This window comes from Mirounga leonina, unplaced genomic scaffold, assembly GCF_011800145.1.
Source record: "Mirounga leonina isolate KUSES-001 unplaced genomic scaffold, KU_Mleo_1.0 Mir_91, whole genome shotgun sequence".
Classification (NCBI taxonomy): domain Eukaryota; kingdom Metazoa; phylum Chordata; class Mammalia; order Carnivora; family Phocidae; genus Mirounga; species Mirounga leonina.
The window spans coordinates 38,965,334-38,987,615 of record NW_023270839.1 but is presented as its reverse complement, the minus strand read 5'-3'; the positions used below and the strand labels follow the sequence as shown (position 1 = coordinate 38,987,615).

The following is a 22,282-nucleotide window of genomic DNA, read 5'->3' as shown; positions in this document are numbered from 1 at the left end:
TTTTTTTTTAAGATTTTTATTTATTTATTTGACAAAGAGAGACACAGTGAGAGAGGGAACACAAGCAGGGGCAGTGGGAGAGAGAGAAGCAGGCTCCCCGCGGAGCAGGGAGCCTGATGCAGGGCTCGATCCCAGGACCCTGGGATCATGACCTGAGCCGAAGGTAGACACTTAACGACTGAGCCACCCAGTTGCCCCCCAAACTTCAGAATTTGTAACTGAAATTTATAAGGTACATTCTTGAACATCCACTTCTGCTCACATAAACGAAGTTCATCCTAACAAAACCTGAAGTGTTCACCTAGAAGTGTTGCTAGGAACACTGCTGGTAGTATGCCAAAAGCCCACTAGCTGTACTTTGTACATAGAATAGAGCAGACACTGCTGCATTCCCCAACAAATACTGAACTACAACCTAAGAAACTACAGATACAAGTATGCAATGTGGTACCAAGCATGCAATGTGGCCTAAGTGCCAGGACCTGGATTTTATTCATGGTATGGTTTGATTTCCAAGGGTTGCATGGCATCTACTCTGGCCACTTTCCAATTCAATACCCTATGCATCACTTGACACCTAAAAACAAAACAAAACAAAAACCCATCTATAAATACTACTTATATTTCTAATTTAAATCTTTCTAAAATCTCATGTTCAAGGGAAGCACTTCCCAAAATAACCTTCAGATTACCCAAAAATTAATAATATGCTGAAGATGGCTGAGAACAAAGCAAAGCACTCCCAGGACTTTTTGTGAGTCCAAAACAAACAACAGGTCCATCCACCAAATTTCTCTATTACAGACTGATGGATGTTTTAAATGCAAATTTAGGGATGCCTGGGTGGCTCAGTCGATTAAGCGACTGCCTTGGGCTCAGGTCATGATCCCAGAGTCCTGGGATCAAGTCCCACATCAGGCTCCCTGCTCAGTGGGGAGCCTGCTTCCCCTCTCCCTCTGCCTGCCGCTCCCCCTGTTTGTGCGTGCGCTCTCTCAAATAAATAAATCTTTTTAAAAAAAGAAAGAAAAAATGCAAACTTAAAAACAGTGAATGCTTCTTCCAATGTTCAAAGGTAGATTAAACATGTGATTTTTGCTACATTAACAAAGAAAGAAAAAAAAGACTAAAAGACCACCATCTAAACACTCAATAAATAGATGCTTTTGGGAGTCCCCAATCCAAGAATTAACTAGGAAATGCTGATAAAAATCCTAAATTGGGGAATTACCTTGGTTATGCAATTTTATTCCTTTAAACTGCTTGAAAGCAAAGACTTCTTTTTTTTTTTTTTTTTTTAAAGATTTTATTTATTTGAGAGAGAGAGAATGAGAGACAGAGAGCATGAGAGGGAGGAGGGTCAGAGGGAGAAGCAGACTCCCTGCCGAGCAGGGAGCCCGATGCGGGACTTGATCCCGGGACTCCAGGATCATGACCTGAGCCAAAGGCAGTCGCTTAACCAACTGAGCCACCCAGGCGCCCGAAAGCAAAGACTTCTTAATATTATTGTCAATTCCAAAGTTCCTACAATCACCTACCACCTTTCTATCCCTGAGTCCCTTTACAGGGCATTTCAGGGATCCTCCTTGTTAGTCATACTTCACCAAATGTCATCAATTTAGCATTTTTTTGGCATTAAAAAATCACATAATTTTATTTTCCAAACAAAACACAGTGGGCAATCATATTTAATCCCAAGAAGTTAATTCAAAGCAAGTTTTCTTTTTTTTTTTTTAAAGATTTTATTTATTTGACAGAGAAAGAGAGCATAGGCAGAGGGAGAAGGAGAGGCAGGCTCCCCGCTGAGCAGAGAGCCCAATGCAGGGCTGGATCCCAGGACCCCAGGATGATGACCTGAGCTGAAGGCAGACACTTAACCGACTGAGCCACCCAGGTGCCCCTCAAAGCAAGTTTTCCTATTGACTGGTCAAAAATGGAAAAGTACCCAACCCACCTCCACAATCAGTCCCATTTGACTCAAAGATTTCAGATATAAGAGATTTAAAAATCTTAGATTGCTGACTTAACACACAAAATTGCTTCTGGCAAATCTTTTGAGGTACAATTTCCTTCTCACAATCTGAGGTTCTTTTTCTACAGCTTTCTGATTCCCACTCCTATGGCTTGAGGAGACTAGAAAAAAATATATTTGACAAGCTGTTAAACCTGCAAAATAAGGGTTTAAGAGCCTCTGAAAGAAGACAGCCTAGCAAAAAATGCACAGCATAAGCTTTACAAACATATCAAAGAGGAGTGAGGGTCAAACCCCAGAGAACTAACGCTGTACTCATTAGCCTTCCTGTATACTGACTATATTTTTGACACAGTAATAAAAAACTGCTCACGGGTGCCTGGGTGGCTCAGTTGGTTGGGCGACTGCCTTTGGCTCAGGTCATGATCCGGGTGGGAGTCCTAGCATCGAGTCCCGCGTCGGGCTCCCTGCTCGGCAGGGAGTCTGCTTTTCCCTCGGACCCCCTCATGCTCTCTCTCTCTCTCTCAAATAAATAAAATCTTTAAAAAAAATAAAATAAAATAAAAAATAAAAAACTGCTCACTATGTCAACTAATTTGCCTGTTCTTCCATCACAGTCTTAGTATCATAAAATTCTACAGCTAAATGGAACCTTAGAAGATGATCTTGTTTAATGTACTCATTTTACAAATAAGGAAAGTGAAAACAGCGGAGTGACTAGCACAAGGTCACACAGCTAGTTAGAAGCACCACAGTGATGAGAACCAGGGTTTTATGACACCCTATTCTTTGAAAAGCTGTATTAGCAGGAAAAAAAATAACACTCTTAAATCAGACAATAACTTAACAGTAACTATAACTAAGCCACACAAAAATAAAATTCATCCACATAAGGAGAACAAAGGGTTAGAACAGGAAGTACCCCAAATTAAACAGAAAGCAGCAACATTTGTTCATCCAATCCAGGGGCTTCTTAAGGGCACAACCTCGCACATATTTTCTGAACCATTTTGTTAATTATTACATGCCAGGATGTGTCCTGTGTGTTCGTGAAACGTACCTCCCTAAGATGAGGCCACAATGACCCTAGTGGCAAAGGTTTGAAAAATGATAACTTCTGGTATCATTTTTGATACCAGTACTTCTGGAACAGTACTAAAGGAACCCACAAATGCGGTGCCAACAATCAAAATGGACTGAACTTGAAGAGGGTAGAGATATTGCTGGGAGCAAGTAATCATGAAAATGGTGTAAGAATAAAAATCCAAGAGAGCAAAGTTGGCCATAAACTAATGACCAGAGAGCACAATAAAAAGAAGGCAGTTTCAGAGCTTGCCTGGCATCAGACAGCTCTCACCTGCAAAAGAAAGAAGGAAAATCTCACAGAGACAAGAGAAAGATCGGAGGTTTGCTCCTGAGTGAGGGACTAGATATGACCTAATAGGTATTTGCCATCTCTTATTTCTGGGACTCTGATCCAAGAACAAACAGCAAGAGGACCATGAAAAATCAGCCCTGTTGGATCTGGAGTTCTGCCTTGACAAGATATAAAGCTCATTCATAGATCTGACTGTGCTGATGAGACTGCAGTTCAACTCCTGCTGCTAGAGCAAGGGGAGGGGGAAGGAAGATAGAAAGGGGTGAGTGGGAAGGAGGTGGAAGATCTGGGTTGTGACTATAATAGCTACAGTAATTAGAGTGTTTCCAAGCTGCTGGAGAAGTCTTCAGAGCAGGGAACTAGGATGAGAGATGGGGGAGGGGAAAAAGCATGAGGAAGCAAACTACTGAAAATGCTAGGAAAGTATATAGTGGTTTGTGAACAGTTTAAAACAAACCAAGGAACAACTGTGATGGCTTCATATGGGTAAATAAAGAACTTTATATTCTTTCCTATTAGTTAATACTATACAAATAACTGCAAGGCTCCCACTTAAAGCTAGCTTATGAACTAGGTTTAAGCAGATTATTGCAAATGTCCCTGACTTTGCAGTGGTCTACTGGCCCTGGCCTTATACCGCTGCCTCCCTTTCCCCTAAATCAATCGATCTATGTATCTAAACCTCTCTCTATTGCTCTGACAAACAGGTTAGAGTCTTCACTCCACTTGGAAAAGGGATTTCTGAACTCTAAACAGTTAATATCATTTATTTCCCTTCAATCAACTGTTAATTAATACCCAGTGAATTCAATGAGAGAATGGGCCTCAACAGGATCACATAGCCTGTTGTGTTGACCTAACACAGAAAATGACTGGAGGGCCCTAAAAAAAAAAAAATCAGAAAATAAACACCCAAGTTATTTGCTCATACATTTTTGGCTCTATAGCACTGCCTACTATAGTGGCACGAACATGTGAAAGAAAAATAATATATTAACAGAAGATGATGATGGTAACCTACAAGAAAAACCTGGGAATTTGCAAAAAACCTAAAAATAGAAAGTCCTCCTCCAAGTTATAGGAAATGCTATACTTGTTTTTAAGATAAACATATAGTTGAGGTATTTCCTTAACATGATTTGGCTTGAGGTGATTTGATTCTAACAAGTGATGTTAATCTCAGTGCCAGAGAAAAGAGTTATAAAGGTGCTAGGAGAAACTAAAAATGAAACAGGACATCTGAAGAGATGCAAACTTCATATGGAAATTTACATTCATAAAATAAAAACACATGCAAATTTCTTGAGGGAGGCATGTCAGGTAGACCTACACAAAAAGTCAATTATATCCTTTGCATAAAATCTGCTGGCTATTCTCCCGGTGGGCAAAATCTTTTTCACCACACTGAAAGCAAAGAATTTTCTTCCCATTTCCCTCTAATAAACAAGCACTAGAAAACTGAATTACCACTATTTCCTTCCCATTCATAGGGCATAAAGCCAGAAATCACAGAAATACAACAGGGCCAGCTAGGACCATGTCTAAGGCATGTTACTCAGTATTCTAAAAGAAACACAGAGAAAGAAGAATCTCTTTTCTCTATTCCATTATCATCTCACTAACAAATCTGTATCTGGCATTAAGAAATGTGAAACAAACAGCAATTTCACACATATGAACTGAACCTCAACCACGGAAGACCCAGAATTTTCTTGTCACTGTGGCATGTGATTCTTTAACCACCTGCTCAATAATCCCTCTTCAGCTGCACAGCTGCTGCCAATTCCACATGCCCAGCTAGGCAGGTGCTCTGGTGAATTACCTGTTCCCTAGTGTAAAGAGTCCTTCACTGACACTTAGTGGGCCCAGAACCTGCCAATCAGCCTCACCGATCTTCATTTTGTTGGTCACAGCCAACTTTTATGAGAGATATCTTGAAGGCGTATTTAGCACGCTATGTGACTTTGTATTTTGTGGGGTTTTGTTCTTGTTGCTGTTGTTTTTTAAAGGAAACGGATTTTTAAAAATCAAGTAGAAGTGAAAATTCAGCTGCTAAAAAGAACTTGCCACACAACATAAGGCTGCCTTATCTCAGAGTGGCCCCATCTGTCTGGCAGTATTCCCATCCATGACTGGTTTTCCACAAGGGAAATAACAATTGCTCAGCTACCTTTGTAGCAGAAGAAAGTGGCAGTTGGAAAGTGCTATGGTACCTGGCAGGAATGATAGGGGAAGAACTTCTGAGATCACACATCATCCCTGTACTTCTTAAGTCTCCATGGTCGAGCCCAGGCAGTAGTGTTCAAGTCAAATAAATAAGGAGTGGCACTTCTACTCATCAGAGCAATCGCTAAACCCCTTAACAAATTTTCCTGTTCCAGTTGTTTAGTTGCTATATGCTAATTGCAACATAATTACTACCAGGAGCCAAAATTACGCTCCTATATCCTCACACAAAATAAGCACTAATCTGCCCAGCTATCTAGACCTCTCACAAGGAAACATCTACCAAGAAAACCAAAGTGCTCTCTGAAAGATGGTCACAATCAGAAGACTCAGAAGACTCTTTGGCAAGGGCCCAACTCTGAAACCACTAAATCTAATCTGGGCAAACTTAATAGGAGGCTTTTGCCTTCACTGTCACCTGACAGGATTCAGAATGAATGCCTACAACCCAAGAGCAAAATGCTTTGGACTCAGTTTAGCTGAGGCTTCATTCAGAGACCTTGGACAGGTAAGTTGGAAATAGTCTAAAGACAGACAACACTTCTAGTAAGACTTTAAGATAGTTTTGTCATCAAGAACAACATGTTCCCTCCCAACAAAGCCCAACACCTAAGTGGCAAGTCATCATTTTAAGAAATTCATTGAAATAAAGGGATGAGGGAGGCAACACAGTCAGACTCAGCCCCTCAGAAAAAGACCTCTACCAAAACCAAAGGCTAAAGTTCCTATTCAACAATACCCTATAGACTGTGGTTGGCTATTGTGTACACAGTGCATTGTGTGCAACTGCCCTCTCACAATGAGTCTAATTTCTAATCTCTTCTTAAAGGAAAGTTTTTATATTCTAAATGGAAACCTCACTTCTAATCCCAAATAATTTTTTACCCAACTAATAGTACCTAAATACTATCTGGACACTTCTATGAGACATTTACAAGGATAGGGTTTCTCCTAGCTTGTTCTCATCCTTCTCTCATTAATAACCCCCAAGACCTCAAATGATTTTTATGTTCATCACTTCGACAAATTTCTCCCTAATACAAAGGCAGAGATGGCCTTTCTGCACAACGGCAAGTCATCTCTTTTCATCAAATTAAAATAAAGATTAAAAGGAAAGTTGTTTTGTTTCCATAGCCCTCGCCCAGATAGGCAAATTCTGTGGCTTTTTCATTGTGCAATTAATACTGACCAGGAAGTCACCATTAAAAAGGTACTTGGTCCTTGACTCCCTATCTTAACCCTGCAAAGGTTTTTAGTGGTATTCCTAAGCAAGCAAAAAAATCATTCTTGAGTGTCCCATCTCTATAAAAAGAATTAAATATGATGGTTCAAACAAGAGTGGAAACCTCCCCTTGGAGTCTTCTTCCTTAAAGGTCTGACACAAACATCGGATTGAGTCTCCCAGACACGATTCCTCCACAACTTAGTACAGGCTAGCCAAAGAAGCAGGCACAACATGGCTGGCATCCCCTATTCTTCTGAAAAAATGTGTGCCAATGAGCTCTGCATTGTTCCTCACTCAAAAAGAAGAGCCTTTCTGTCTGGCCTCCTCCAATGGCAAGCCCCAGTCTGGAAAAGGAAGAAAATGGCACTGAGGAGCCTGGGAGATGGAGCATATCCAAAGCTCTCAGACAAGACTTGAACCTATGACCTTCACTGTGTACACAATAGGCGGGTGAGAGGGACCGGTTTATCTCTGCAGCAGCAGTTCTCAGCCCTGGGGTAGCACTCCCGATAAAATGACACAGACTATTGTGTGTGGCAGCAGAACAGTCATCTCCTCACAACAGCCTAAACCAGCACTCCCTCCCCCAAGACAAAGCAGCAGGGGTGAAATTAACTCAAGGCTGCAGAGCAAAGCCTAGTACAGAAAAGAGAGGCCTGTGGGGGATTGGGGACTCTCCTCTACCCCTGGGGCTCTGGACACATGGCTGCAAACAGACAGGCTTTCTCCCCCATCTTTCCCACTCTCATTTAGGTAGGAAGCTGTTTCTTAGAGAATTTAATCATCTGTGATTTGTTCAGAAATATTCCCCCTGAAGGGCTCTGATCTCTCCACCCTGTGTGAGCCTAATTCCTAGAAGCTGAAATGACTGCTGCTGCCTGTTTCACAAACACACATTAATTGGTCAGATGTGTCTCCTCCTCCTCAACCCCAGAGGGAGGAAGGAGAATCTGAGCAAAGCACAGTGATGATCCAACCGTAATTACACATAAAGGGAAAAGAGGGCAGCATGGGTTTTTCCAAACAGGACAGGGTCACAAATCCTCCCGGGGGTACAAGGAGAGCAGTTAAGGGCCAGGCCCAGGGATCCCTCCATCTTGAAGAAAAGGACAGGACGAAATGTGACCTGAAGACTGGAAGGAGCACACACCCACAACCTACTTACTGCACACTCCCGGCCACCTTGCTCCCCCCGCCCCCAGGGCCGCGCACACGTCCTGCTCCCAACCCTTCGCCCTGAACCCCGCTAACTCCCTGACTAGCCCCGCCGCCCTAGGCCCCCTCGAGATACCCAGACTCGCCACTGAAACTCTCTGGCCTGTCCCCACAACCTGGCCAGACCCTAATCCTCTCTTGGGAACCCCTACCCTGAGGCTGAACCGGCCCGGCCACGCTTTGAACTTCACCCCGCGCCCCTCGACGCCCCCTCCCCCACCCACGCAACGACCCCCCTCCCCCCCAAACACACCTTCCCCTCGCTCCGCCCCGGCCCCCCAACCCCCACTTCCTCCGTCAGGCGCCGCTTTCCCCGGCCCCCTCAGCCTCGGCCCCCCTCAGCGCCACGGCCTCTCTCCTCCCCCAGCCCCGGCTCCACACAAAGCTTCGGACTCACCGCGCGGCCGGTCCCGGGAGCCGCCACCTCCGCCCGCCCGGGGCCCCGGGCCGTAGAGCCGCCGCTGCTACGGGGCCCAGGCCGCCATCCGTTCCCGCGGCCCCTCCCCCCCACCCCACCCCGCCTCAGCTCCGGCTCTCCGCCCCCTCCCCGCGCCGCTCCGCCCCGCCCGGCCGGTGCCGCTGTGTCCGGGGCCGCGGGTCCCTCAGCCGCCGCCACCGCCGCCGCCGCCGCCGCGATCCGGGACAACCAGGGCCGCCCCGAAGACCCGGAAAGTGGACTGCGGGGCCCTCGGATCTGGATTCCGGGCTGCTGTGGAGTCTGGAGCGGGAGTGCGCCGGGGAAACCCGGAACCTGGATGAAAGAGCCAAATCCTGGGTCTCGGAATGCGCGGTCACACGGAGCCCGGATTAGAGTCGTAGCTCTGGGAATGCTGGAAAACCCGGCGAGCCGGTTAAACAGAGATAAACTCGAAGAAACCTGGATTGGAGAGCTCGAACCTAACGCTCTCCCCTCGTGGAAAGAACTCTCGCTGGACCAGACTTCCCCGCAGAGAGGTCTCTGGGGAAGTATCATACCTTAAATACAGGACACCAGTTCCGTAGGTGTCCTTCCACCGTGGGGAGAGGAAAAGGCCGTTAAGGGGTCTGAACGTGAACATCCACAAAGAACAGAAGAGCAAGAATAGCTCAGAATGGTTTCATCCATTTTATCCTTTGGTTCAGAAAATTATCAACCCCCTAATTTTTTTATCCTTTGTTCTCCAGTTTCTTTTTCTTGGGATTACCACTTGTTTTTCTCTCCAAAGTACCAACTTCTCATCTTTCTATAACCCTTTTCATCTCACCATCCTGTATCGCCAAATCTTGCTGCTTTTTATTATCTAAAAGCCCTATTCTGTCCTTCTCCAACCCACCATTCTGTTCTAACGACTGTAACTTTTACCTTTCCATATCTGTCAACTGTGATTGTCCAGCGCACTGCACGGTAGACATTCAGTCCGTGTTTACGTGAACCCTCCCACCCACCTCTCACTTGTGAAATATACTCTCCATGACCTTTTCCCTAAAACTTCCACCTCCTTCCATAGCAAAGAGAAATTTCTTAATTCTCAAGGCTCCCCTTTCTTAGCCCCTTAACTTATGTCCTTCCTGTGTCCTTGATCATTTTAGCTCTTCAGTTTTTGTCTTTCCTTTCCTCCCTTATCCTGAGGCATCCTTCAACAGTGCCACTCAAAATAGTGTGTGACTTGGGGATACAGCCAGATAATAAAACCCCTTTACTCTCCACACACACACACACACACACACACACGGTGGGGGTGGGGTGGGGGGGGCTAAAGATGAACACTAAGCCTGTCCGGCCTAGGAAGAATAATCTCCCTTTGGCCCACCAATATTTAACTTGTTCTAGTACAGTACATGTAGGGCAGAACTGATTCTGGGTGACAGCACACTTCCAATCTCTACTAGGCAATGTTACAAGTGAGGATTCACTACTTAGCACGTAGAGAAAGAGTAGGGTTTGGTATTTTAGACTTAGATGTGACTTAATTAAGAGTTAACACTCAAGCAGTCATCTTCTACTGAAGAGCATGACCCTACCATTGGGGAGGACAGGACTGCAAAAATAGGGAAAAGAAGAAAATAAACAGTACTATAGTGAACCTCAATTTTTAGCCAAACAAAGTTCTCAAGCTTGAAAGAACCACCCAAAATTTTTAAGTGATGTCCTGTACACTGAAAGAATCTTAAGTTTTGACTTCCTGTTCCTCTAGACCAGGGGTTGGCAAGTTATGGCTCACAAGCTCACTGCCTGTTTTGGTATGTCCCATGAGCTAAGAGTGGTTATTACATTTTTAAATGGCTGAAAAATAATCAAAATAATACTTTGTGGTGTGAGAATATGAAATTCAAATTTCAGTGTCCATAAATAAAGTTTTATGGGCTCATAGCCACACTCATTCATGTATGCATTATCTATGAATTCATTTGCACTGTTAACAGCAGAGTTGAATCGGTGTTAACAGAAATTTGTATGGCCTGGAAAGCCTAAAATATTTACTATCTGGCCCTGTACAGAAAAAGTGTGTGGACCCCTGCTCTGAATAAGCACTGTCCAATAGAATTTTTTGTAATGATGGAAATGTTCTATATTTGTGCCCTCCAGTTCAGAAGTCACTAGCCACATGTGGCTGTTTGAACCTTTGAAATTTGGTTAATGTGACTAAAGAACTGAATTCTTAATTTCATTTAATTTAAAAAACCACAAGTGGTTAGTGGCTACCATATTAGACAGTACAACTCTAGACTCTTCTCAAATCTTCTGTATCATTTTTTTGCCCTTTGTGCCAACATCTTACTCCCTTCCTGTGTCACAACTCTATATGGATTCTTAGTTCCCCCAGCGCCCTACCCCCAGCCCTATTTATTTGACTCCAAGGTAGAATACAACATTTACTGGGTTTTCTTTCTGAGCTCTCCATTGTCACAACTGAAATCTGATCAGTTTACCAAGTTTCACCCCATGTATTGATCCACATTATGTGCACACATATAAATGGACATTTACACAAGTTTCTTTGTGTTCAAGGATGGAACTGTGCTATGTTCTTTCTTCTCTGCGTGAGAGAAGTAGAAAAGCCCTCCACATGCTGGATCCCTTGTTGCTGCTGGAGCCTGTGATATGGATCACCTCCCTCCAAACACATTCAGAGAAGCTCAGAACAGCAGATGTATACTTGCTATTTGAATCTCAAGGAAAAAAAATCCTTCATCACAAGCCTTTCTTTCCTCCCCCTAGGCCTAATAAACTGAAGTTAGTTGATTTCTCTAGTTTAATAGATGCTTGCTTTTTTACTGGCCTTTTTTAGCTGGGCAAGAGAACAACCCCAACACTGTCTCAATCTTGGCTAGGAGTTCTAGCAAAAGCATTAAAAAAAATTTACCAAACTAAATGAAATCCACATAAATGGGCTTTAGTAGAGATGCAGTTAAAATGGAAAGAGATTAAATAAAAACTTATAACTTTGTAATTATTTGTAAAAGTAATCTTTAAAGTCTAAATTTTTCACAGCTACACCCTAGGAAAAATGGGTTTCTGTAAACTTTCAGCCTAAAGAGAAAAGGGGGGACACCTAGTTCCCTTTCCCTAGATTAGCTATAGCAAGCAAAAAAAAAACCCAAACCAAACCAAACAAACAAAAAAACCTTACTCCATTCCAAACATCTGACTGCAAAGCCAGAGTCTCCTAAACCCTGACAAGAAAGTATCTAGTTTCATATATATCCCACTCTGAGCTTACATAATTGAGACAGGGACCTGCCTAGAAAAACAGAAACACTGAATCCTTCAGGTACTATACAAATTGAGAGTCACTGGACCCAACCATCCAAAAGGGGGCGCCGATAATATTTAGGCTGCAAAAGAAAACCAGCTCAGAAATGTGAAATTTCCCTCAGGCCAAGCCGTCCCAGAGTTAAAAGGGTCAGTGCAAAGTATTGTAAAGCACCGAGAGGCAATTCCTGGGCGAGTTTGTATTCAGGATGCTAGGAATTTCCACTAGGCTTTAAATTATGCTATTCATCACTGAGCAACTGAGGACCATCTACCCCCAAGTCTTTCCCACACTTCCTCCCCAGTGTCCTACAAATAAAAGACAGACCTTACACCATCACCATGTGAACTAAAGACAGGCTTTCACAGTCTAACCATGAAAAGAAGTTTCCAAGTTACTCTGCCATTTACTCATGTGGCTCCAGCTGCATATTTTGGATGCTGAGGTGGGTTCTTGTAAACTTGTAATGTTCTTGTAAACTTTATCACAGCACACAAAATGGTCTCATAACCTGATCTTGCAGGTCCTGATGTTTTTCTTTAGGCATGCACACACAATCTATCCAGGTGAAAAAAAATCAATCCAGACTCCTCTGTGCTTGAGCTGTCATTCCCGTAAAAAGGCAGAAAACTTGTTGGTGTTCCCTAGGCCCTTTACCTCCTGCCTTTCAGTTTTATTTTGGTATTCGGAAAACCAGACAATTCCCGTGCAGAGTTCATGGTACTACTGCACGGTAAAATATTAACCCAGCGTGTCTTCATTAATAGTACTAGGGTCTTCAGGAGACCAGAATGAAATTTTTTTTTCCCCCTAAAGAAGTACCATTGGCTGTTCTTTCCACTTTCTCTACAGAAGTTGAACAGGAAAAGAATGAGAATACTGCCTGTCTGCATTACCGGAACAAGAACTGGGTGGGTTTTCCCTGGGAATCCAGAGTGATCAGGCCCCACAAAACCAGTGCCTAGAGCTATGCAACAAGCAGGGTTCACAGTTGAGTGAACATCAATGCATATGAGTGCAGGCATTTCAATGCAAATACATGCTGAATATGAAGGATTAAAGAAAGGGGAAATTAATCTTTTTCATAACACAGGGCACTTTTTTTTCTCTCCTGTGCGCTCTCTTTTTTAAGTCATGCACACAACTGCTGGAGGGAATCCAACTTCCCTAGTGTGGTGGTGGTGCTTTATAAAAAGCAGAACATACACATTTAAGACCATGAATTTCCTGAGGATGCCAGCAACTGAGATTCTGACAGCTCTACTGAACAGCCTCAGAAAAAAAGTGCTTCACTAAGTGGGGCCAGACTGAGGAGTGAAAATCTCATTTCAAATCAACCTTCTATTTTTCAAAGCTCATAGCTTCCTGAGCTGTGGATAGTTTAAAGGGTTGGGTTTCAGCATTTGAGGGTATTTGAATACATTTACTGAAGGGACTTTATTTTTTAGTTTGTTTCTAATTGCCCCATCCAAGTGGTGCTTTTGCAATACCCACAACAATAAATAGGGCAGTTTCATGCTGCTTTAACAGGTGGCTCTATCTCCTCCCAGTCTGATCCTCTTATGTCCTAACATCTCAAACCAAAGAACAAAGTGGCAGCACCCCTTCAGGTTATCCCTTAAAAAAAAAAAATCTGCCGAAGAAGGTTATTCAGCTTTTGAAGACTGTTCACTTCAAGAGATGTTGGACGAGAGCAAAAAACTTGTTAAAACCCCTTTCTGTCCCATCACAGGTTTGTATTAAACACAGGATTTCTCAAACATCCTAATACTCCAACCAGGCTATTACTTTGAAAAGAAACTTTAAAATTCAAGTGGTCTCTCAAAAAAATTGTTAACCTGTGTTAAGATTTTCATAACCTCAAATCCAAGCCTCAGAGAGGAAAGTAATTTCCAACTTGTTCCTTTCTCTTCTGATACCATTCTGAGAGAAATGTCAAAGACCTAGAATTTTTAAAATAGCATTTTATAAATAATGTATTCAAAGATTTTGACCTACTACAGAAAGTAAGAATCCCACTCTTCAAGAAAAATATACAGATTTAGAAAAAAAAAATATATACAGATTTAGGTAAGAGTTTAAATTCTGAGAGATTCAAGCCTGATGCCAAGCCTTTAGATTTCTAATGCTTCCATTCCAAAGGACCAGTGGATAGCAATTTTAGTACACAAAACTCCACTATGCTGTATAGTTCCTTTTCTCCTGGGTCAGACAGCTTTATTCTGCTTCATTAACCCCTTCTTTGCTCCTTGATGGATCTTGGAATCCAGTTTCCCTGTAAGGGAGAAAAAGAAGCCTCATTATTTATTTTTTATATTTGCAATGCAAATCTTTCATGGCCTCCCAGGTCCTCTGGTTACTGTGTTCCTGTCACATTCAATTATCTTGCTTCAGGACTCAGACACTTTCAAACTTCAGAGTTTCTTCTGTAAGAATGAGGAAGCAGTGGGAACACTGTTTAAGGACACACAAACGTGGTCACGTGCATGTGGGGGTGCATACGCGCGCACGCGCACACACACACACACAATGAGTATTCGCTTAAAGAATCTAAATAGTTAATATTTCTAATTTTGTAGCTACTACAGAAGAAACACCATGGTTTTTCAGGATGTCTGATGCTAAGGCAAGTTTTTAAAGAATACTCACATTATAATAAAGGAAGGCATTTCACACAGTGGGAAACTCATTCCTCTGACCTGTTAACTGGCTGAGCATAATGCATGAACCTCCCTCACAGTGAGAAAAGCAGTTCGGTTCACCCCTTTTCTGCCTCAGACTTAATAGGGGGAGTGACCTGCAGCAGTGGAGTAGAATCCACATGAATGCTTTACTGACAAAGGGCCCCTATCACCAGCTAAGAAGGGCAAAGGTCATAGGCTGTATGACTCCTCTTAAGTGTTAAAGTTAGAAAACAAGCAACCTTCCTGTCCCAGGTGACCCTAATGAGAGGTACTTCAGTGATGTGGTCCCTGACCTCTGACTCCTCAAATCTACCAGGACAGAGTTTGGTTCAGTGGTAGCAGCCTTAAGAACTATCCATCTCATGAAAACAATCCTAACAAAGTTCTTGTCTGTCTTGCACATTGCTTTCCCCCACAAAAAGTCTCAGTTAAGTCAACAGTGATGTTGACACTGAACTGAAACAGAAACAGGTCAGTTCAGTCTCAGCACAAAAAAAATAAAGACTAACAAATAAACAAGGAGCCCCCCTTCAAGGACAGCCAGGTGTACTACAGCCCACACTCATAACTGCCCCCATATATGTTATCATGAAAAACCTGGGGCAAGTCATTTAGTCTCTCTAGACTTCAATATTCTCATTTCTCTGACTAAAATAAGAATATGTGTCTTGACTACTGCAAAAGATTGTGAGAAAAATAACATCAACCTCACAAGTTTCCCTGTTTTCTTAAATTTTGTTTTCTTTTCCCCCTTCATCTCTCTAGAGGTATACCTGTCTCTGGAATAACATTACTTCTCAGAAACCATCCTTCCTCAGAAACCATCACTAAGCAATGCCCAGAATGCTGTCGACAATAGTCACAATGCTGTTGATTTTAATTTGGGCTTTAGAGCACAGAGTATTCCCAGGGATTTAGGTGTCTTTCATCCTCCAGGCTGCCCAGCTGGAAATCCGAACACGTGCCAGCAATCTGGCAAAAAGCCCTATTACAAGGCACATTTGCCTTTGTATCTCTAACACTACCATAGTGGGCGCCAAATGGTAGGTGCCCAATAAATGTTTTCATCAAATCAATTAAAGAAAATAGACATTACAAATTTCAAAACCTTTGAATTATAAAGACTAAGTAACCAAAATTAGCAGATATCAGATAAACATAAGAGTATCCATTGTAAAGGTGGTGGTACCCAGAGGTATAAAGAAGTACTACATCTCATTCAACTTTTTAGGGCAAGCTAGGGTGGAATTCAGAATTCTACCTAGGACTCTAGACTTCTAGTTCTCTGTATTGTGTAAGTTAGAAGACTGAGGTCCTAGCTGTAGTTCTGAGACTACCTAGCTGTATGTGAGGAAGTCACCTAGTCACTCTCATCCTCAGCTTTTTCAATTCTAAGAGGAAACTGGACTATGTAGTACAGAAGGCTCCTTCCAGCTCTGATATTGTGCCCTAAAAATGAAACATGATTGGAATAATTTGTTTCTGAGGCAATCTGGTAAAGTGAAAAGAACAGGAAAATTAGAGACAGAAAGATGTGAGCAAAACACAACTTCTATAAACCTATTTACTCAGCTGAAAAATGAAAGGAGGAAAAAATTCCTACTAACGAAGTTGAGAGAATTACAGCCAACATTAAGTGCTTTCTCAATACCAAGTACTGTGTTAAGTTTTTTTTATATACACTAAGTCATTTAATCCAATAACTAACTGAAATATTGTATGTTAAAGTGCCTCATAAACTCAAAGTTCTCTGAAAAAGTAAGGGTAGTCATATTGATGGTGAGGCTTGGGAGTTGTGTTTCTTACTTATGGTCTCAGTTTACAACTCTAGACAAGTCTTTTAACTACATGGGGGCGCCTGGGTGGCTCAGTCGTTAGGCATCTGCCTTCGGCTCAGGTCATGATCCCGGGGTCCTGGGATCGAGCCCTGCATCGGGCTCCTTGCTCCACAGGAAGCCTGCTTCTCCCTCTCCCATTCACCCCGCTTGTGTTCCCTCTCTTGCTGTGTCTCTGTCTGTCAGATAAATAAATAAAATCTTAAAAAAAAAAGAGAGAGACATTATCTTCTTGACACTCTCAAAGCTTCACTGTATAAGAACATTCCAAGTATAATCTTCAGAAAACTCCAGTCTGATTGTGAAAGTCCTCAAGTGAGACCAGCTCAGGAAAGATCAACCCATAGGAGCAAAGCACTCAATGGGTAGGCAAACTAATCCCTGGTTTCGGAGGTGATGTCATAAAATGGAAAACTAAAAGGAGGAAAGAGATATAGATAGAGGAAGAAGGGACTTCCAGAGCATTCCCAGGGATGCAGAAATTCTTTCATTCCCCTAGACTGCCTAAGAAAACCAGCAATCTGTGCCAGCAGTCTGTGAACTCCTTGTAAGTAAGGACTTCTCTGCATGCATCCCTAACATCTACCAAAATGACTGCCAATAGTGGCAATTCTTGGGCCAGCTACAGGCCATGAAGGCAAGGGACTGGGGCTTCCTGCATGAAGAAGCAGTCATCACAGTTGCCCTCAGACTGCAGAAACTCTGAACTCTGAGTTCTAGTTCAGCCTTGTCTTTCAAGACTTGGGATCTGGACAGTTAACTACAGTAACATACAGTATACTCTCTTAAACACAGACTGGTGATGTTTAGTTTTGGTATTTCCCCAATATTTTTACATTTAGTAGCTACAGCATTTCAGTGTTAACACATCCTCAATCATGGTACCTAAAAGAAAATCAAATGCATGTGCAGCAGACGGACAAGATGTTAAAAGGGGAAAAAGTATTTGTCATCAATCGATATAACTCTCATAGGGATTTTCACATGCTGTGTGTAACATATAAGGCAGTATTTGCATGAGTTTAAAGAGCATGTAGTTAATTTAAAGTAAAAAGATTTCCTTTATCTCTTTGAGCATTTAACCTAGATATTCTACTATACTTTTTTGCATTTCCTAATTTGAGCACACAGCCAAGTGATCATATTGCATATTGTTCTTTTTTGAATTATTTCAATTTCAAGAAATATAATTATCCCTAGGTCAAGCAAGCTCAAGTTTATGTCCAAAAGCATAAACCAAAATATATGCCTTTACTTCCAGGTATGGATTGAATAAGGAATGGGAATAAAAGGTACAGCATAGAAAAATACAGTTAATGATATTGCAATCGTATTGTATGGTGACAGGTGGTAGCTACGCTTATGGTGGGCACAGCATAACGTATAGGGATGTTGAATCACCATGTTGACACACCTGAAACTAATGTAACGGTGTATCAACTATACTCAAAAAATTTAAAAAATATATGTTTAAAACCTTAATTTAAAGCATATAGATATATACATATATATATACACATGGTACAACAGGTAAATTTCTAAAAGCTTATTTGCAAGTCAGAGTGGAACTTGGAATATATCTCATAGAACTAATCTATAGAAGATTCCTAAGCCATCCCACAAAAGAAAAACAAGAATAAAAACATTTAAGTCATAGGGCTGTAATTGAAGGAGAGTATATTATTAATACTATGGACCTTAACCACTTAGTATAATGATGTACCTAGAAGAAAATGTGAAGCATTTCAAATTAAGAGCCGAGTATGTATTTTCCCCTGTGGCAGTGGGAGTAAAGACTTTTTCCAGCTGTAAGCTACTGAAGGTAGCTCCTTTGGCCTATGGGAAGAAAGTTCTGGCAGACTGTAAGATTTTTACTTTTTATTTTCAATTTTTTACTTAAATTCAATTTAGTTAACATACATTGTATTACTAGTTTCAGGGGTAGAAATTAGTGATTCATCAGCTGCATATAATACCCAAGTGTAAGATTTTGAGAGATGATAAAGAGGAATGAAGGATGAAGGAATAAAGCGCTATAGGGAATAGAAACTTCACACCAAACTAAATCCTCAGGTAAAACAGAAATTTTTTTTTCTGGGGAGCCTGGCTGGCTCAGTCTGTAGAGCATGTGACTCTTGATCTCAGGGTCATGAGTTCACAAAGGCCCCATGTTGGGCATGGAGCCTACTTAAAAAAAAAAAAAAAAAATTCCTGAGATACACAGGGTCAACCCATTCTTTAAATTTCGCTATTTTTTTTTTTTAAAGATTTTATTTATTTATTTGACAGAGAGAGACATAGCGAGAGAGGGAGCACAAGCAGGGGGAGTGGGAGAGGGAGAAGCAGGCTTCCCGCGGAGTGGGGAGTCCGATGCGGAGCTCGATCCCAGGACCCTGGGATCATGACCCAAGCCGAAGGCAGACGCTCAACGACTGAGCCACCCAGGCGCCCCATAAATTTCGCTATTATTTCTGACCAGTGTTTCACCTTGTCTGGCCTACCATGGAAGAAGCTACAGTCTCACAATTTCTCTCTAGTCCTGCTGTCCCTGAAAGAAGCATACAGCCCATTTTGGCTTTTTAAACCTTTTAAGAACAGAAACAACGGGGAAAAGACAGGAGTTTACTAAAGTTCTCTCCTAAGAGCATCACTCCCCCCACACCCCACCCCTCATTAAACCTAATTGAGAAAAACAGGCCAATATATGTACTGAAGGTAGATCTCTGGGTAGATAAAGTACTAGAGTAAAACATTTCAGAAAAATATCCAAACTCGGTTTACACAACATTTTCTCACAGGAGCTTAAGCAGCAGGTAAGAACCAAGATAGGGGAGGAAGCTAAGAAAAGGTTATAGGGACTCAAGAACAAGTAGCACTAGATATGGGAGAGAAGACCTAAAATCTTTGCCTCCTACCACCAGTGCTGCTATGGGTGCCTAGAGTAAGGTGAGAATGGAACAGAGAGGGATAGAATGCCACAACCAAAAAAGATAAGAAAAGAGAGATTTAAATCCTAAATAGTGGAGGGGCACCTGGGTGACTCAGTGGGTTAAGTGTCCGACTCTTGGCTTTGGCCAGGTCATGAGATCGAGCCCTGCATTGGTCTCCATGTTCAGCGAGAAGTCTGCTTGATATTCTCTCCATCTCCCTCTGCCCCACCCCCAGCTTGCTCTCTCTCTCTCTCTCTCTCTCATAAAATAAATAAATAAAATCTTAAAAAAAAAAAAATCCTAGGGACACCTGGGTGGCTCAATTGGTTAAACATGTGCCTTCAGCTCAGGTCATGATCTTGGTGTCCTGGGATCGAGTGCCACATAGGGCTCCTTGCTCAGCGGGGAGCCTGCTTCTCCCTCTACCTCCTCCTCCTCCTTGTGCTCTCTCCCTCCCTCCCTCACAAATAAATAAATAAAATCTTAAAAAACAATAATAAAAATCCTAAATAGTGGAGGGGGCGCCTGGCTGACTCAGTCAGTGGACCAAGCAATTTTTGATCTCGGGATTATGAGTTTCAGCCCCACATAAGGTGTAGACATTACTTAAAGAGAAAATCTTTAAAAAATAACAAATAAATAAACAAATCCTAAATAGTAGAGAGGAAGAAAAAAAATTTCCAGGGCCACTTAGCTACCAGCTGGTATACAGTCTGAAGTAAATAATATATGTAAGTCAAAGGCAAAATGTTCAGATTTTCTGATATGCAGGAATCTCAGGAACATATGTCTCATAAATCATGAGGGTTGCCTGAATTTTGTGATGAATATACATTTATCTAAATTCACACTCCAAGCATTTTGTGATCAAAAACAGTATTATTCAAAGTGTAGTTAGCTGAGCAACAGAATCAGTATCACTTGGGAGAGGGCCCAGAAACCGGTGTTTTAACAGCTCTCTAGGTGACTTTTATTTACAGTACAGTTTGAAAAGTACTTCTCTAGGGGCGCCTGGGTGGCTCAATTGGTTAAGCATCTAAGTTCAGCTCAGGTCATGGTCTTAGGGTCCTGGGATCTAGCCCAGGGTCGTCGGTGAACAGAGAGCCTACTTGTCCCTCTGCTCCTCCCCCCACTCGTGCGTGCTCTCTCTCTCAAATAAAGTCTTAAAAAAAAAAAAAAAAAAAAAAGAGGGGCGCCTGGGTGGCTCAGTCAGTTAAGCGTCTGCCTTCGGCTCAGGTTGTAATCCCAGTGTCCTGGGATCAAGCCCCGCATCGGGCTCCCTGCTCGGTGGGAAGCCTGCTTCTCCCTCTCCCATTCCTCCTGCTTGTGTTCCCTCTCTCACTGTGTCTCTCTCTGTCAAATAAAAAAATAAAATCTTTAAAAAAAAAAAAAAGAAAGAAAGAAAAGTACTTCTTTATAGAACAGGTTTATCAAATGGCTAGTTGGTCCCTAAGGTACAGGGTGAGGTAGAGTTGTGCAAAGCTGAAGACAACGCTTGCCCCCAAATCATCCAGTTCACACAACGGGAAAGCAGTGCCACAGAGGCACAAAACAGTACCTGACATGAGCGAATGGGAGGGTTGTTGAGGTTGTTTTTAAAAATAAGCTAGGCAGGGGCGCCTGGGTGGCTCAGTTGGTTAAGCGACTGCCTTCGGCTCAGGTCATGATCCTGGAGTCCCGGGATCGAGTCCCACATCGGGCTCCCTGCTCAGCGGGGGGTCTGCTTCTCCCTCTGCCCTCTTCCCTCTCGTGCTCTCTCTCATTCTCTCTCTCTCAAATAAATAAATAAAATCTTCAAAAAAAAAAAAATAAGCTAGGCAGAGAGGACACCACTATGTGTTTCCCGAGATTTCTTTGAAACAGAAGAGGCTATGGTAGGACTACAAAGAAGAAGAGAAGGTGGGAGTTGAAGAAGAGCTGGAAGTTGAAAAAAATAAAGTCAACAAAAAGTGATTAAGAAGTGAATATGCAGAGGGTCTATAATCACAAATACATAAAGCAAAAGTTATAGAAAAATAAATCAAAAGGTTTCAAAAAGAGAATGAAAAGCAAGAGGGCTAGGGCAGAGCTCTAGGAACCAGTACCCACAGGAAAAGTGGGAAGTGGAGCCTCCAAAACACTAAAAAACAGACACAAACTTAAGTCTTATTCTTGGATTGAATACTGAGGAACAATGAATAAATGTCATTATTGCCATTGGTGTTGGCTTACCACTTCCTTTAATGAGTAGTGCAGTGGAGCAAAGCATACTCTATTGGCTGACAAATAAGGATTTTAAATGTAATGGGGTCTGCGGGCACCTGGGTGGCTCAGGTGGTTAAGCATCCGACTCTTGGTTTCAAATCAGGTCATGAGCTCAGGGTCATGAGATGGAGCCCCGTGTCCCGGGGCCCGGGGCTCAGAGGGGAGTCTGCTTGGGATTCTTTCTTTCTCTCTTCCTGTGCCCCTCCCCCTGCTCGTGCATGCTATCTCTCTCTCTCAATGAATAAATAAATCTTATGGGGTCTTAAATGGAAGTTTATTTTATTTTTTTTTAAAGATTTTATTTATTTATTTGAGAGAGAGAGAATGGAAGAGAGAGCACATGAGAAGGGGGAGGGTCAGAGGGAGAAGCAGACTCCCTGCCGAGCAGGGAGCCTGATGCGGGACTCGATCTAGGGACTCCAGGATCATGACCTGAGCTGAAGGCAGTCGCTTAACCAACTGAGCCACCCAGGCGCCCCTTAAATGGAAGTTTAGAGTGATTCACTAGCATGCCAATAATTGTGGATCAACGTACACTTTGGAAAGGCTATGCTATAGTTAACATCAAAGTTATCAATAAATATAATTATATTAATCCTCCAAAGCTTGAGATGCCATAGAACAGGGTAAGAAGAGAAGATTTTAAAGTTTTATTTTTTTTTTTTAATTTTTTTTTTTTTTAAGATTTTGTTTATTTATTTGACAGAGAGAGAGAGATAGTGAGAGCAGGAACACAAGCAGGGGGAGTGGGAGAGGGAGAAGCAGGCTTCCCGCCAAGCAGGGAGCCCAATGCGGGGCTCGATCCCAGGACCCTGGGATCATGACCTGAGCCGAAGGCAGAC

The 22,282-nt window shown here is 42.4% G+C and overlaps 2 protein-coding genes across 7 annotated transcripts in view; both read right to left on the bottom strand.

Annotated features, from left to right (window-relative positions):
• Window positions 1-8,509, bottom strand: part of ZNF609 (zinc finger protein 609) — a 215,308-nt gene extending 206,799 nt beyond the window's left edge. For all 3 annotated transcript variants that reach the window (XM_034994658.1, XM_034994659.1, XM_034994660.1), the window contains exon 1: window positions 8,411-8,509. The gene's annotated coding sequence lies outside the window, so the exon portion shown is untranslated. The remainder of the gene's footprint in view (window positions 1-8,410) is intronic.
• A 5,185-nt stretch (window positions 8,510-13,694) lies between these two features.
• Window positions 13,695-22,282, bottom strand: part of TRIP4 (thyroid hormone receptor interactor 4) — a 65,563-nt gene continuing 56,975 nt past the window's right edge. For all 4 annotated transcript variants that reach the window (XM_034994848.1, XM_034994852.1, XM_034994849.1 and 1 more), the window contains one exon: window positions 13,695-14,022. In XM_034994848.1, coding sequence (XP_034850739.1) covers window positions 13,955-14,022 — 68 coding nt within the window. In that variant the 3' untranslated portion in view covers window positions 13,695-13,954. The remainder of the gene's footprint in view (window positions 14,023-22,282) is intronic.